At 39.6% G+C, this 16,916-nt stretch overlaps 1 protein-coding gene across 1 annotated transcript in view; it reads left to right on the forward strand.

Moving 5' to 3' along the window:
* glp2r.S (glucagon-like peptide 2 receptor S homeolog) overlaps nt 1-16,916 on the forward strand; it is a 47,936-nt gene that overhangs the window by 576 nt on the left and 30,444 nt on the right. Inside the window, exon 2 of the mRNA XM_041578812.1 lies at nt 10,768-10,864. Coding sequence (XP_041434746.1) covers nt 10,768-10,864 — 97 coding nt within the window. The remainder of the gene's footprint in view (nt 1-10,767; nt 10,865-16,916) is intronic.

A 16,916-nucleotide genomic window follows, 5' to 3' on the forward strand; every position in this document is an offset into this window, starting at 1 on the left:
CTTTATCAAGGAAATTGATGTTAAAGGGGTGCTTACTATAAGGCAGTTTGTGTCCTACTGGTCCGGTGTTCTGGTCATTATGGTCACACTCATCACAGCAACCAGGTAGTAATGTTCCAAGGCTTTACTTTAATATTGTAAACTGAATATCCTATAAATACAAGTATATTCAGCTGCTATGTTATAGGAAATCAGAAGTGAATGGGCTCACCACTGCTGTGTTTGAGGAGTTTTATGTTTACCCCACATGATACAAATTATTACCTTTTCCGAGCTCCAAAAGAGGGAGGTGCTTTAACACACTGGATTCTATCATCATAAAACCAGTCAAGTCCTACTGTATGTTACAATTCTTTTATTGCTAGAATTACATTTCTGTTGCCCTAAAGGGAATTCCACAAGCTTTCTGTTGCTTCCACATTTTAGTACAAAACTTGGCCTCTGCTACAGGGTCACCATCAGAAATCTTGTAGCCACTTGTTCATTGTAAGCACTAAGCAAAATCTTGCATTGCCTGCCCAGGAGTGGGTGGCTCCAAAGGACCCCTGTTACCATTGTACAAGGCCCTATAATTTGCTAGGCTACCTGCAGCAGCAGCCCCAACAGACCTGTCAGATAGATATATACAAAAAAGAGAATAAATAGAAGAGATATGTATCTGTAGTAACCTTGGCGGCATCTAAATTATTGTAATATTCATTTTATGACACATAAGTTGCCTATTATCCCTGCAATCACTACCATCAGTCCAGCCACTTCTCTAAACAGAGAAGTGGGCGGACAGATGGCCACCTCTACAGTTATGGGACAGGGGTTTCTGCAGAAATGTAGCCGCTCTGCTGAATTATCTTGCAAAGGATAAATTCATGTTAGAATTAAGGAATTATAAACTGCCTGTCGACAGGAGCCATATGGAAAAATCTCATATAGGATTTCTGGGGTGAAGAAAATGTTTTCTACAAATGTTTTCGCACAGACTGAGTTTTGTTATGGGTAAAAACATGACTACTTGCTTCTGAAGTTGCACTTTGCAATTTTGTTAGACTCATTGGAATTCTTGGCCACTAATCATAGCCATAGGCTTATAAAGGTTTCTTGGAGTTGTTGCATGGTAAACTTTCTTGTCTTCCATCTGATGATGTTGTCTTTGGTTAAATATGGAATTCTAACTGAATAATGCAGAATATTGATCTAATTATATAAATTGCATGGTGTTTATGCAGGCCTATAGCAACCAAATAGATGTCTGGTTTCAAACAGCAGATTAGTAAAGTCAACTCACTGATTGGTTACTACATGTTACCACAGACAACAGCAAATTTGTTATAACATCACTCCCTTTATAATGAAACTGGTGTCACATGACAAAATGGTATCAGAATTCACCAATAAATTATCTGACCGGTATAAAAGAACACCATCTGCCATGGTGATTTTACCAAGATACTGCACTGATACATTATATACCAATACTGGCCCCAGAGTAATGTATATAAATAGCACTGTATTTTGATTATAATGCTGTGGAAACTGCGGTGAAAAATCTCCTGCGTCAAAAAAAATCCGAATAATCGTGCACATAAAAATTGCCACGCTAGTTATAGAAAATCATGTAAACATTAAATAGACCCAATAGGCTGATTCTGATTTCCATAAGGATTAATTATATCTTAGTTTAGACCAAGTACAAAGGACTGATTTATTATTTCAGAGAAAAAGCAATCATTTTTAAAAACTTGGATCATTTGGATAAAATGGAGTCTATGGGAGACTGCCTTTCCGTAATTCAGCCATTTCTGGATAAAGGGTTTCCAGATAATGGATCCCATACCATAATCACAGTATGTATTTATCAGCGCTCCATTGCAAGCGCAAAAAAACTAAAGCTCAAGTTAGGGGTTGGGTTGGTGATATTGCTAGTTCACACTGTATCAGAAGCAAGACTACATGTATACAATAAACTACTGTATATATCTCAAGTATGCAGTGAGACTGCTGGTATGTTAGTTATATGCGGCTTTTAATAGAGAGAGCCATAATTTCAATGACACTACAGTCTGGCCAACAAAACTCTTTCTCTTATCTTAAAGAACTGAAATGAACTAAATAAAAATTCCTGTGTGGGACATTATTTATAATGTGAGGTTTGGCAGTCTTTCACCATTGCTTTTTGGATAAAATACTGCCCATTTTATTGGTTACTAGACAACATGGATTTTAAACCCACTGACATTTCTAATTAATATATAGTGGAATCTTGCCTAACATGGCTTCTTTATTGTGCAAAAAGCTTCTATAGAAAAGGATGGTTTCCATTTTTGATGTCATAATATCAATTATCTGCTTTTTATTTTGCTTCTCAGTCCCTGTTACCAATTCAAAACAAGATGAGAAGGAGAACAGACCTAGCAGACTTTACAAAACCAAAATAATATAATGTGTTTTGGCTCATAAATAATGTTTTTTTTCAAGCCGATTTAGTTAAAAACATCATAAATTTAATTGATTACATTATGGCTCTCATTTGCCAAATCCCTAAAAGCTGCTTATTGTTGACTAGGGATGGGTGAATTTTTTCACCTTGTTTCGCCACAAAAATGATGCCCATAGACTTGTATGGCGTTGTGCGTCAAAAAAATTTTTTTTATAGACTTTAATGGGCGTCGACGATATTTCGCCTACGGAGAATTTTTGGTGAAACTAAACAGGTCAAATTCGCCCATCCCTATTGTTGACGATAACAAATACAAAGTATTTGGTAAACATTCTGTAGAAGACATCTGCATCTTCTCTTCATAAGTGATTTTCTCTGGGTATCATCTCCAAAGATTTGGCCCGGCATCATGGAGGAAACAACAGATTACATGATTTAGACAGGGTCTTTAGCTCTATGTTTCAGCATTGACAAAAGCAAAATGGACTGACAGGAGCAGTAAAGCTTAGAAAGTGCAATATCCTTCTCTCCAAAGACTGGGCTGTCATACGCTTGCATTGAGCACTCGCTGACAATGTACAGGAGATAAGATCTAAATTCAGCCGAGGAAGAAAAAAGGAATGCTAACACCATATCAAACTACCCTTTAGACTGTTCCAAATGGAAAATAAATGATGAATATATTTCATATTAAAACCTCATTTGAACTCATTATTAGAATGTAAAAATAATATATGAGATTCAGTTAAGTCTGTAGAGACATTATACCTACCAATTAACATCCCCCAAGTAGGGGGGACTGAAAGATAACTGATTTATATGATAATGTGGTTCAGGAACATTTGGCCAAAAGAGGTCACTTGCTGTTCTTATAGAGTCCAAGAAGGATGTTACAGTGTCTGAACAATAATGGCTATTTTTGCTCGTGAATATGTAATACATTGCATTCATAGATAAAGTGAAGGTTAACCCATAGTTGGAGGGAGATTTTTGTGTTTGGGGTGGCTAAATTAAACATTTTCTACACTTGCACTTTTTACAATGTCCGTGTCTTGTATAATAACTCCAGGACAAATAGCAGGATAAATGCAATGCCAATTCCAAGTATAATATTGCTATCCTCTTTGTAGAAAAATCAATGTGGTTGGTTTGGGGAAGCTCACCCCAATCCTTAATTAAAATCTGCCTATGTGTAAACCCAGCCATCAGATTTACTTAATGCACAGCCTCATGTACTGTAGTAATAGTAAAACGGCTTCATTTGGTAAAATTTTCAACCGGATTTAGTATTCACTACTGTAAAGTAAGATTTTTTGAACAGTGAAGTGTGTGAAAGGGATTGTAGGGGGAAGAAAAAAAAAAGGTAGCTCATCATTTCTTTTTACCCACTGTACCAACTGCACTGGGAGGAAGTGACTGTGTATCCCCCACCCCTCTCCCACCTGTACAGAAATTACCTTCCCCAGATACCCAGGGAACCCACTGTACCTACTGCACTGGGAGGAAGTGACTGTGTATTTCCACCCCTCTCCCACCTGTACAGAAATTACCTTCCCCAGATACCCAGGGAACCCACTGTACCTACTGCACTGGGAGGAAGTGACTGTGTATCCCCCACCCCTCTCCCACCTGCACAGAAATTACCTTCCCCAGATACCCAGGGAACCAACTGTACCTACTGCACTTGGAGGAACTGACTGTGTATCCCCCACCCCTCTCCCACCTGTACAGAAATTACCTTCCCCAGATAGCCAGAGAACCCACTGTACCTACTGCACTGGGAGGAAGTGACTGTGTATCCCCCACCCCTCTCCCACCTGTACAGAAAGTATCTTCCCCAGATACCCAGGGAACCCACTGTACCTACTGCACTGGGAGGAAGTGACTGTGTATCCCCCACCCCTCTCCCACCTACACAGAAATTACCTTCCCCAGATACCCAGGGAACCAACTGTACCTACTGCACTGGGAGGAAGTGACTGTGTATTTCCCACCCCTCTCCCACCTGCACAGAATGTACCTGTACCTAGTTCATTGGGAAGAAATGATTGTGGATGTATGTACCTTAAGTAAATTGTTCTTTTTGGTTGTACCCTCCCTGTGAAATTAGGACCATAGCTGATTTTTATATTACAGATGGCCTATCTGCCACATAAATACATGGAATTGATAAGTTTTTTGTCTCCTCTTTCATTATTTTCTATGTGACTACAGCATAGGTAAGTAGAAGAAAAGGTCAGCAGCACACTGAGAATTTGACTTAGTGTGAGATTTATTGAAAAAACATCCAAAAATAGGGCAGCGTTTTCGGTCACCCGGGCCCTTTATCAAACCAGGCCCCGAAATGTTGCCTATTTTTGGATGTTTTTTCAATAAACCTCACACTAATTCAAATTATCAGTGTGCTGTTGACCTTTTCTTCATTGGATTGTCTGACTCTTGAAGCAGGCGTGGGTCCTACAGCATAGCACCTGATACCGCAAAAGGTATTTGTTCAGGGTATAAGCTCTCTATCTTTGATATTACAGCATAGGTAAGTGACAGTCAATTGGACTTAAAATGTTTTATAAGCTGAACCGCAAAAATTTGTCTCAAGAATTAGCTCCAACGTGTCAAGAAGCCAAATGGCCTATACTGAGCCAGTGTGTTAACCAAATCAGAACATAAATCACTCTGTCTGTTGTCACCACTGATATATTTAGGTATAAAGGAAATCCTTTTTCCTCTCGTACTGTTACAAGATCAAACAGTAAACAGAATGCGTTCCCATTTCCATGTGATGGGTCTTATCTTCTGACCTGGATGATGTCAGTGCACAAAGTGAGGCACGGGTTAGATTACCATTTCTGGAAGTGCTGTCAAAGACATTGATCCAAAAAAATACAGCTTGCTTTTTGAGATATCAAATGGTTTACTTCACTTCTTCAACTTTTCCTTCCCCCTGCAAACAACTCAGTCTTGATGCAAACAATTTAACCCTGCTGTAAACAACCGTATCCTGCTCAAAAACAACTTAACCCTGCCGCAAATAATTGAATCCAGTCATTTGACAGCTGGACATTCCAAACCACTGACTGGCGCAGGAACCATTTTGTTAGACCAGGAAAATATATTATTACTATATTAATATACTGTTACCTCCTCCTTCAGGATAGAATCAATTCCTCCTGTTATCAACCAAGGACTCGTAGTATCAGTTGTTTGCTGCAGTAAAACTAAGTTGGGTTTATAATACCATTAGAATAAAAATAATTAAATAGCCAGGGCAGTTTTATGTACTGTATGGTATATTAAAGAAAGCTCACCAGTGACTAGAATCAAATTAGACATATGCAAGAAAATAATGGGCAAAGTTTACAAATAAATAAATATCTTCTATTTTTATTCTTTATTTGGGTGTTGGGTCTGAGATGGAACTAAGTGTAACATTTAGCCAATCCCACCCTGAGCCCCCCAGCACACGTTCTGAGTTGGTTAATCTCACACAGTAGCAAGTTGTGTTAAATTGTCTCCCACCAGAATTTTTTTTTCTTTGCTGAATTTTCTGCAAGCAAATTTCTTAAGTTTGATAAAAAGCAGACTTGAAAAGAAGTTTATAAGTTTTAGTAAACTGTTTACATTTTTATGGGCGATGGCCAGCGTCCAAGTTACCATCGAAAGCAAGTAGTACATAATTAATTAAAATAAGACATTTCTAATAATGGTCAAGCTCAAGTGAGTGTCATCCAACATGGTGACAGCTCCAGTTAATTATTAATATAGTGAGGGAGAAAAAGTTGAAACCAGATTTATTTGCTGCTGGGATTACCATGGGAATATTGTTCAATGGATGGGACCAGCTAAGCTCTTGGCAGTCTGTTTAATAACATGAGCAGGGCTAAACTTTTTGCATGAAAAACGTTCTGAGAAACTGTTAAGGAAAATGGTAAGTGGACGAGTTTACTACTGAATCTAGACCTTTGCGGTTACTGTATATAGTATCTGCGTACAGATCCACAAGAACCAATATACCTCACTGTATATCCTGCAGTACAACAGGAATCAATAAAGAAAATAGATTCAAGGTGTATAAAGCAAAGGTAATAGATGCAAGATTATTCATTTGCAAAATGTAGAGGAAAGCCACTGGACTATGGGAAATAAAATTATTGATTGCAGGAAAAGGAGAAAATAACTGAAACCACACCTTTTCCAAATTTTACTTACAATCATGGCATCCATATCTAGCACCAATGCATGGACATCCTTGTGGCCAAGTAAACTTTTGCTCCCTTAGTTGGTGATACTTGTGGCTTTTATGTCAACTTCCCCTTAGCCACTTGTGATACATGAGAAACATACCTCTCAGTATCTTCTGGCAGAGCTGCTCAAACCATCTCCTTCTTCCCAGAGATACTCGGGTATCTTCCATAAATTAATCCATAACCATCCATGTACCCATAATTTACTGCTCATACTTGGTCTGGGTGTAATAAAAGAGACTCACCTTGGTAGTCTAGTGGGGGATGGCAGAGACGCTCGCCATGATGTGTTCCTGCTCTGTGAAACTCGCCTAGGGCGTGCGCGCTGTATTTAAAGGCGAGAAATTCAAATGTTTAAAAGGGACATCTATGTGTAAAATCCTTGCCCATTATAGGATTTGTTCCTGGCTTTTGCTATTCTGATCGTGATCCTGATTCTGACTACCTGTTGTGACCCCTGCCTGTTCCTGACGATTCTGACCTCTGTATCCTGATCCTTGCCTGAAATCCAACTATCTCTTCCGCCTTATCCATCTATTTGATCTCCCGGTTTTGACCCTTGCCTGCCTGACCACGCTTTGAACTTGAAAAAATTGATTTGCCCTTGTGACAGTTCTGATCTTTGTAACATTTCTGGTCACTGATAAATAGGAGTCTTCCACCCTATGTATACTATTAATACTTGATTAATGTGAAATGTGCTTCTACTACCGTGGGTGAAAATATGTGTCAAATAGTGGAAGAGGAAGGCCACACACACAGTCGAAGCATCATGCACCAAAAAATAGGCTTGTGACAGTTAATGTAATGCAAATGTTATGTACAGCACTTTGTGCAATACTTACATAAATAGGAGTCTGCGGGTACAGCTGCTCTGTTGGTTCAAGGAGAATGCAGCTGGAATGAAAGCTTATTTTAGCAGAAGCTTAGTTCTTAAACATCCTGTGGCTTTAACTCAAGTAAAAAGCTTCTTTATTCACAAAAGACATAAGAGAAGTCTCTGGCAGACTTTTGTCCATGCCCCAAACCCATTTTAACAAAATATAACCCAGACCTGCCAGTATAATTGTTACAGAAAATTGATAATTAGCATATAAATTCCAGCTATGCCATTATAATCACTGTAGATGGACACTCCAATAATCCCAGAAAGGCAAGTAAGATCACTGAAAAATTACCAATAAGCACTTCATTAACTCCATATATGCTAGTAAGATCAATGAAATATGTCCAATAAGCACTCATTAACTTCATTAACTTCATACATGGCACTATGATCAATGAAAAATAGTTATACTATACTCTAACACATTAACTCTAGACACTAGTGGATAGAATGAATGCATTACCTACACTTTCACAAGCAGAATGCCAGTAGCAGAGCCTTCTTCTTTCCTTTCTTTCCTTGTGCTCCCACACTGCTTGGTAGTGTGTTCCACAGTGGAAAAATACACCCATCTTGGATTTTTTAAAGGAATAGAGGAGATTTTTTAGAGGAATAGAGGAGAAAAGAACAGTGAACTTGAGGTGAAGAGAAGAGGACAGCAGCAGTGGTGGATTGTACCAGTGTTATGGTACAAAATCAAATGGAAAAGGGCCATTTTAGTGTTTCTGTAGCAGGATATTATAAGTTATTTAAATATATGAAAGATACTGCGTATCTTGACAGCGCTATATAAATAAATGATGATGATGTAGATATATAAATATAGATAGACTTTTCAGTTATTGTTCTTGCTTGACCCAGGGGTAAGATGTTAAATAGAACAAATACCTGGAAATAGTTTTCTGAATAAATATTTAAAGCTTATACACACTCACCCATGCCAGCTCATTGTGATGGAGATACCTACATGATTGAGACTAAGGAAGCTGAAGACAGTAGAATGTTTCATCAGTTGGTTCCAATAGAAGGTGAAAATTTAGTTGGTCCAACTTGAGATCGATGCCAAAGGGAGGTGGCTGATATTGTTTCTCCCAGCTGGCATTTTCCTGCAGCTACTGACACTGTATATGCATTTCTCATTGATGAGGGATCATCAATTGTTACTGTTAATAGTGACATTTTTGTTCCCATTTTTCAGGTTTCTCCATGTTTTCTACTGTTAATGGATCTTACTATAAACAGATTTTATCAAACATGAAGGGGGTCATTCATAATGAATTTGCAGGGCAGCGTTTGCCAGTTATAGGTACAGAGCTGTAAGCTTTGAGTTACACCGCTTGGCAGGCTGAGCAGATAAGAATTCTAAGCTACTAATGAGAAACAGAGAAAGTCAACCTGTACGTTACCAACCATTCATAATTGACATGGATCATTATGGAAAACAGAGGGACAGATTCCAGATAATGAATCTCATACGCTGCTCAGCACTTGGCAGATGATGTGAGCTACAAGCGAAACTGAACATAGTCTCTGTCTGGATGGGCATGTGGGCAGGTAGTGATGGCTGAATATTGTCATTTAATAGTAATGTGGAATATGCGTGGACTTCTGTTTTCATAGGAAGGGACTTTTCGTGTGGCAGGTAAACGGAAAGTCACTCAAAGTGTGTTACTTTGGTTCCAATATCAATTAAACTCTAAAAAAATTAAAAAGTTTAAGTTTAATTTGGTCTGATTCTGCTAGAAGTGACCAGAATTGGGTTTTTGATCTACAGGGTCAGGGTCTGACTAGGCCCAGCTCCATGCCCTTGCTGCACCTGACCTCCCTCTCCAGCCCTGGTTGCGGCAAAAGAAGCTGCGCATGCACAGGGGGAGGGGGGTTGCAGCCTATTCCCAGGGTCCGGAGGGCCCTTTTCAGCAGGGGCTGGGGGGCCCTTGAGACAGCAGCCACGGTGGGCCCATGCCCCCCAGTCCGACACTGTACAGGGTCAATAGAACCCTTAAAAAGTCACCTTCCATGTTTTATTGGATCACCAATTTGGAAAGCAACTGCAGGGGTTGGCCCAAAACAAGCAAGACACAGAGCCCAGAGGGTTTGTCTGACATACTACCTACAGAGGCAGGTTGCAGGTCATACTACTTTTAGGGCCATCACTGTTTGTGAGCATTTAAGTAGCCTGCTCTTTCCAGTGACCCAGCCATAAGAGAGCCCAAGGCAAATAAAAATTAAGAGACCAAAAAAAAAAGACTAACTGCAGTACATAAGTAAACAGTTATACAATCTTCCATCTAAAGCAATTTATTGGTAATCTCTCCAAGTAAAAGTGTTACTTTCCACCTCTGAAAGATCATTCCTTTCTTTGATATATGACAGTTGGTGGTCCGAGACATGTTGTTAAGTCAGGTTAGAAGACTTAAATATTAAATTGTTGAATTATTTACATTAGAGATCATCTGTGATATGAGATACTCATTGTGAAAAAAACATGATCAAACTCAAATTGTAGAGTTTTATCAGTGAATAAACTCGAAAACTAAAAAAAAATAGCAGCTAAAACAGGCCAAGCTTCTATAGAAGTCAGTGGATGGTGTATTTTCAGCAATTAAGCTGGAAGAAAGGCATACATGGTCACCACTAGCAAAATGCTTAGTATCTCCACAGCATGTTTCTTGTTTCACAGCTTTACCTTATATTGTTCTTCAAAAGCCAAACTTAATACCAAAATAAATTAAATACACATGATCACTATATCATGTAATGGGTTATAAATAAAGGCCATAATTATCGATGGTAATCAAATAACTGGAGCGGGGCCAACTGATCTTCATTGGTTTAATATTACCCATGTACCCCCTTCACTTGGCACAGATCCAAATGGATACTCAGGACAGACAGGGAGGAGAGTGGTATAACTGGCCAAGGTTTCTGAATCCCACATCTCTATCTTCTGCCTCTTTCAAATATAGATTTTTTTTTTTTTTTAAATCTCTATGTATAATCCCCACGAAATTGCACGTAATCTCTGCTTTTCCACAGGGACGCCAGGCTAAAATAGCTCTAATACTCCCAGTTTTCGTTTCCACTAATCTGTTATAAAAATCTTCTATTTACATTCAGCCCATGAAAACTGTCCAGAGTCACGTCTCAGTAATTAGCCCCCTGGAACTCCTGAGTTTGTCTCTAAAAAGATATTTTCTGTGTTGCAGGTCAGGGGATCTCTGCTGGAGGACACTTTGAGGAAATGGTCTCAATATAAACAAGACTGCATGAAACGGCTGAAGGTTGAGAGGGGCCTGCTAACTGGTCAGAGCTATGGTTGATAAGAGATAAATCCCTAAAATCATAAAAACTTGTTAGAGACATCATACCTGTACCCATAAGTCTATTTGTACCATATTTCTTTAAAGAGCAAGAAGGAACCCCCCAAACCAAATTATGATTAACCTCAATTAACTGATTTGGGTTGTCCATGAAAAAAATGTGAATCATGGAAATCTAAGTAAGCCTGTCTCTATGATCCTTAGCATTTTTTAAACCTCCTGCCCTCTCATGGCTGTAGAGTCTTCACTGATGGGGCCATTATGGTCCCTTTCTCCTCTTGATCATAAAGTGGTAATATTTAGTTAATTTTGTATCAAATGCCCTTCAAATTCTAATTAAACAGCAGAAATGCCACTGCACAATTGAGACTTGGCTAGGAACTTGCATTCATGGCAATCTTTTTTTTTGTCTTTGTCAAAATATTATTCTTTACTGTAGATAAAGCCATAGATTAGCAATCTGAAACTGTGTTTATTCAAACTTGACATGACTTGGCCCAACAGAAAGCGTAACAAGTTGTTTATATGCACTGACCTAATGTTATACTTTGGTTACAATAAAGCAATATGATGTAACTATATATCCAGTGGCGTAACTATAATACAGCAGACCCCGCGGTTGCGGGGGGCCCGGGGGACAGAGGGGCCCGGACCAAGGGGTCTGCTGAACGTAAATTCCTTGAACACTGTGTGCGGCAACCACCACAAGTAATTTAACGGCAGAGCGGTGGGGCAGATCGGAGGACAGGATGTGCGAGCGCTAAAGCGGATGCGTGTATGCGCATGCAGGTACGTGCGTGCGTGCAGCTAAGCCGGGGCCCCTGAAGATTTTTTTGCAGGGGGGCCCGGTTAGCTGTAGTTACGCCGCTGTATATATCTATATTAAAGAAGAAGATGAATGTTCTGAGAAGTAGATTATCCCTTCAACCAATTCCTCCTTCCCCAAACCACTTCCACCACAAATCTCAGCTCTCAGGATACTCACAGCTTGTACCTATGTATGCTTATGCAAATTAACTAAAGATTCTTTGTACTTGAGCCACGTAATTTACCTATAGTAATATAAGAGACTATACCAACTGCAAGGGAGGATTCCAGGTATAAACATGAACCAGTTTAACTGTGCCATAAATTTAGTGGATTTTAAAGTCTTGCAATGTCTGCTTATTATTACATAGTCAGTCCTATGTCTCACACTATTTGATCAAGCGCAGTTCTCTGTCACTAAGCACCTTATCCTTCAGTGACAAACAATTTCTCAAATCCTGTTCTCTAGTCTCCTTCTCCACTAACCATTACCTCTGACATGTTCTAATACCCCAGGATTAAGCTTATGCACACATTTCCAGTTACTGTCTCCAGGCATTTGTCTTTGTTCTTCTGTGTTTGAAAATCTTCCAAATGCATATGAAAATTCATTTTCTTCTTATGATTATTTTCAGGGTACATTTTTATGTGTAAATGTATTTGTTTTAATACAGTTATAGTCAGAGGTTTCCTAAAGTAATATTGTAGGCTGACATGGATTGTTCACTTATAGCCATTCTGCCTTCTATGTAATGAGAGTAATTGACGAAATTGATTTATTTTTCGAGGAATGGTTATTATCTCTACTTGTTACATTATTATACAATACATTGGCGATTGCCTGTACACATTATAAATAGTAAGATAAGATTCTTTATTTGTGACATGCGTAGTTATACATCATGTTATGTTATCATGTTATACAACATGCAGTGAAATGCATAAAAATTTTTTTTTAAAAAAATCAAATTTTTTAAAATTAAGTATAGTGGCAGAGCATATGTAGTACAAGATTAACCATGTTATTTACATAAGTGACAGTGAGTATAAAAATATAAAATATAAAAATATCAGTGCAGTACAGTATACCAAACCATATTATGGTGATGCTGAATATAATAAAAGAAAACGGTGCAGTAACAGTACACAGTATTAAAGTGCAATATATGTGAAGTGTATAGTACTGTATTGTGGTGATGTAATGTGTCACATAGATCAAGTAGGCGCAAGTAGTGATGGGCGAATTTGCGCTGTTTCGCTTCGCCGAAAAATTTGCGAATTTCGTGCGAAATTCGCGAAACGGCGAAAAATTCGCGAAACGGCGTCGGCGTCTCGTTTTTGACGCCGGCGCCTGTTTTTGACGCCGGCGCCCGTTTTTGACGCAGGCGCCCGTTTTTTGCGTCGGCGTCCGTTTTTTCGAAAAAAAATGTTGACGCCGGCGAATTTTTGCCGCGAATGTTCGCGGGCGTTTCGCGAATTTATTCGCAGGCGGCGAAACTCGCAAATTCGCCGCGAATTTGCGCCTGGCGAATAAATTCGCCCATCACTAGGCGCAAGTGAAAAAAGGGAAAAGGGGGTAGGAGATATGGGTAAGGTGACATAAACCATATTATTTACATAGTGACAGTGGGTGTAGATTGTATAAAACGTATAAAAAAAATATAAAAAAAACAGCAGTGCAATACTGTATTGCAGTGATGTAGAGTGTCACATAGGTCAAATAGGTGCAAGTGAGAAATAGAAGGGGAAGGGATGTGAAAAATTATGGGTAAGGTGGCATGTCCTGGTTCAGCAAGTCTAATGGCCTGAGGATAGAAACTCATTTTAAGTCTCAGTTTTGGCCAGGATACTGCAAAACCCTTTTCCCTGATTTAAGTAGGTGAAACAGTCCATTACTGGGATGTGATGAGTGCTTGAGAATCCTGAGGGCTTTGGTCCTGCATCTCTTGGTATAAATGTTTAGCAAGGATGGAAGAGCTGACCTGCAGCAGCGTTCTGCTGCACGTATCACTCTCTGAAGGGCTTTGCAGTCCTGGACAAAGCTGTTTCCAAACCAGGATGTAATGTTCTGTGTTAGGACTTTCCACAGCACCGAAGTAAAAAGTCTTTAGAATCTTTGAAGTGACTCCAAACTTCCTCAACTGAGATGGTACAAACGCTGCTTTGCCCTTTTAGTTTGAACTTGGACATATTTAGACCATGTCAGGTTCTCAGAGATGTGGACTCCAAGGTATTCAGCTGGAGGCAGTTTTCCTGACACCACAGCGTCAGGTTCTCCACTTCTTCAATGTAGGCCGTCTCATCGTTGTTCATGATGAAGCCCAACACTATCGTGTCATCAGCAAACTTCACAATAGTGTTTGAGTGATGCGTGGCCACACAGTCGTGGGTTTAGAGAGAGTATAGCAGAGGGCTAAGAACACACCCTTGTGGAGCTCTGGTATTAATAGTGATACTGTTAGAGACACTGTTACTAACTCTCACTACCTGTGTTCTGCCTGTGAGAAAGTCCAACACCCAGGAACACAAATGGCTGTTAAGTCCTAAATCCTTCATTTTAGTGAACAGTCTGCAGGGTAGTATTGTATTGAATGCTGAACTGTAATCAATAAACAATATCCGCACATAGTTCCCCTGTTTCTTATCCACGTGGCTGAGGGTGGTCTGCAGCACGTGGGAAATGGCATCCTCTGTCGCTCTGTTGGGACGATAGGCAAACTGAAGTGAATCCATGAAACTGGGGATGAAGGAGAAGATGATATGCTTAAGAAGCCTCTCAAACACTTTCATGACTAATGATGTCAATGCGACAGGTCGGTAGTCATTCAGGCATGAGGCCTTATTGCTTTTTGGAACGGGAACAATTGTGGATTTTTTGAAGCATGTGGGGACCACAGACTGCGCCAGATTCTCATTAGGATAACAGTCAAAACTCCAGACAATTGATCAGCACAACAGTATAGAAGTCATCCGGAGATGCCATCTGGACCTGCTGCTTTCCTGATGTTTACCCGTTTTAGTGCTGCCCGCATGTCATACTCTGCGATGCTGATGACGCGCTTGTCGCTTATGATAACACCTTCTTCCGTTGTTAGGCTGTATCTAGAGTTAGCCATACGACTAGTCTCAAAACGGGAGTAAAACTCGTTGAGCTCAACAGCAAATGCAGGATCTGTGTTTAGTGTCACTGAGGAGTTTCCTTTAAAGTCCGTGATGGTGCTCAGTCCGTGCCACATGCTCCGTGTGTCACGTTGGTGGAAGTGTAACTCCACACGTTCACGATACCGGCATTTAGCATCTTTTACAGCACGCCGAATGCCATATGAAGCCTCTTTGTAGGCACTCATATCGCCTGTAGTGAGTCCAGCATTATAACCAGCAGTTCGAGTGTTCACTGCCAACCGAATCGATCTGTCAACCCATGGTTTCTGATTCGGAAAAGATTTAATTTTCGCCGTAGGGACAACTTCATCAGCAAGCATGCTAACAAAGCTAACAACTACTTCCGCAAACTCGTTGATGTTGTCTGCGCATGCCCGGAACATGTCCCAGTCCACGTCATCGAGCTCATCCTGTACCGTGGCTTCTGATTAAACAGACCAACGTTTCACCTTCCTCACAGTGGGAGCTTCACGAATGAAAGTTTGTTGATATTCCAGCATGAGGAAAATGGCGTTATTTTCAGATTTCCCAAACGCTGGATGTAAAGCAGCTTTGTAGCCTTGCTTTTATTAGGTATAGCAGTGATCCAAAGTTTTAGCTCCCCTGGTCGGACACATAACATGTTGATAAAATTCCCCTGTTACGATCAATGCTGCGTCTGGATGTTTGTTCTGAGTAGCACATAACCCATCGTGAAGCTCAGACAATGCTATACCTGTGTCCGCGCTAGGTGGAATGTAGACACTACCACTATTAAGATTCTTTACTATAGTGTACATACAACTGGATATCTTCACAGATGCTCTGGTCTTGTTGCACCTCTCCCCCCAAAGACATCTCTGGAGCAGCAACCACATCAAACATTTCATCTTTCATATAATCAATTTTGGATGTCATTTTCCTTTGCTCAGTTGAGATTGTGATCTATCACACAGCCAATGTATCACTCCTTAAACATTTTGCATTCCAGGGCTTCACATTGCCTACTTAAAGAAATTGACCTTCTTTATATGTCACATTCTGTTTAATGTCTGAAGTGCGGGCGTCTGAGCCGATGTGTGTGGAGTTATAGAGCTCCAGCAGATCACAATGATATGACCACTCCAGCTATTTCCTCCTGTAGCACATTCAACATGAACCATATGGCGGTTACTTTATGAATGCTTTAGAAAACTCTGTCTTTATATATGTTACCATACAATTACCATATTTTACTGGCCAACATGTTTATTGCACTAGTCCCAAATCAAGCAGCCTAGTTTTCAAATGCCTGCCACCTGAGTTCTAGCTAGATGTTTTGTGTCTCCATGTATGTATGTATATTTTTATTTGTAAAGCACTCCTTGAGGGCAAAGCACTGTACAACAAAACAATAAATTAGTAGTAATAAACAAGGGGATATTGGAATAAAAAGTAACAATAAGTGCATTATTAGAATACAATTCACAAAAATACAATTACAATGCAGATTAAGTGCTCAGTGTCAAGAAAACAAAAGGCTAGAGGACCCTACCCCGTAGGGTTTACAGTCTAAATGTATAGCCAACATTGGGTGTGAGAACCTTCACTGCAAAGGAGGAGACACCCCACTTATGTGGATATAGTATTGCAATTTGCATTTGTTTATAAAACAAGATATTCAGTGCATCCCACTTCACAGGGGACTTAATATAATGTCGGGCCATAAAGTATTGTTTAAAGCCATAAAGTCCAAAAACATATTATATATCAAACACGAAGCATGATGCAAGCTCTGTCCATAACTTTTTTCCAACAAAGACCTTCATACACAATTGTAAATCTATGGGAGAAGGGAGGGGGGTTAACAATACCCTAAAATATTTATGGACAAATGTAAAGGAGGCTTTACATTGCCCTTAAAGGAACAGTAACATCATAAAAAATTAAAGTGTTTTAAAGTAATGAAAATATCATGTAGTGTTGCCCTGCACTAGTAAAACTGACATGTTTGCTTCAGAAACACTACTATAGTTCATATAAACAAGCTGCTGAGTAGCAATGCTATATGGCACAGGTTAAATAGTGGATAACAGATAACATTATGT

This window comes from Xenopus laevis, chromosome 9_10S, assembly GCF_017654675.1.
Source record: "Xenopus laevis strain J_2021 chromosome 9_10S, Xenopus_laevis_v10.1, whole genome shotgun sequence".
Lineage (NCBI taxonomy): Eukaryota > Metazoa > Chordata > Amphibia > Anura > Pipidae > Xenopus > Xenopus laevis.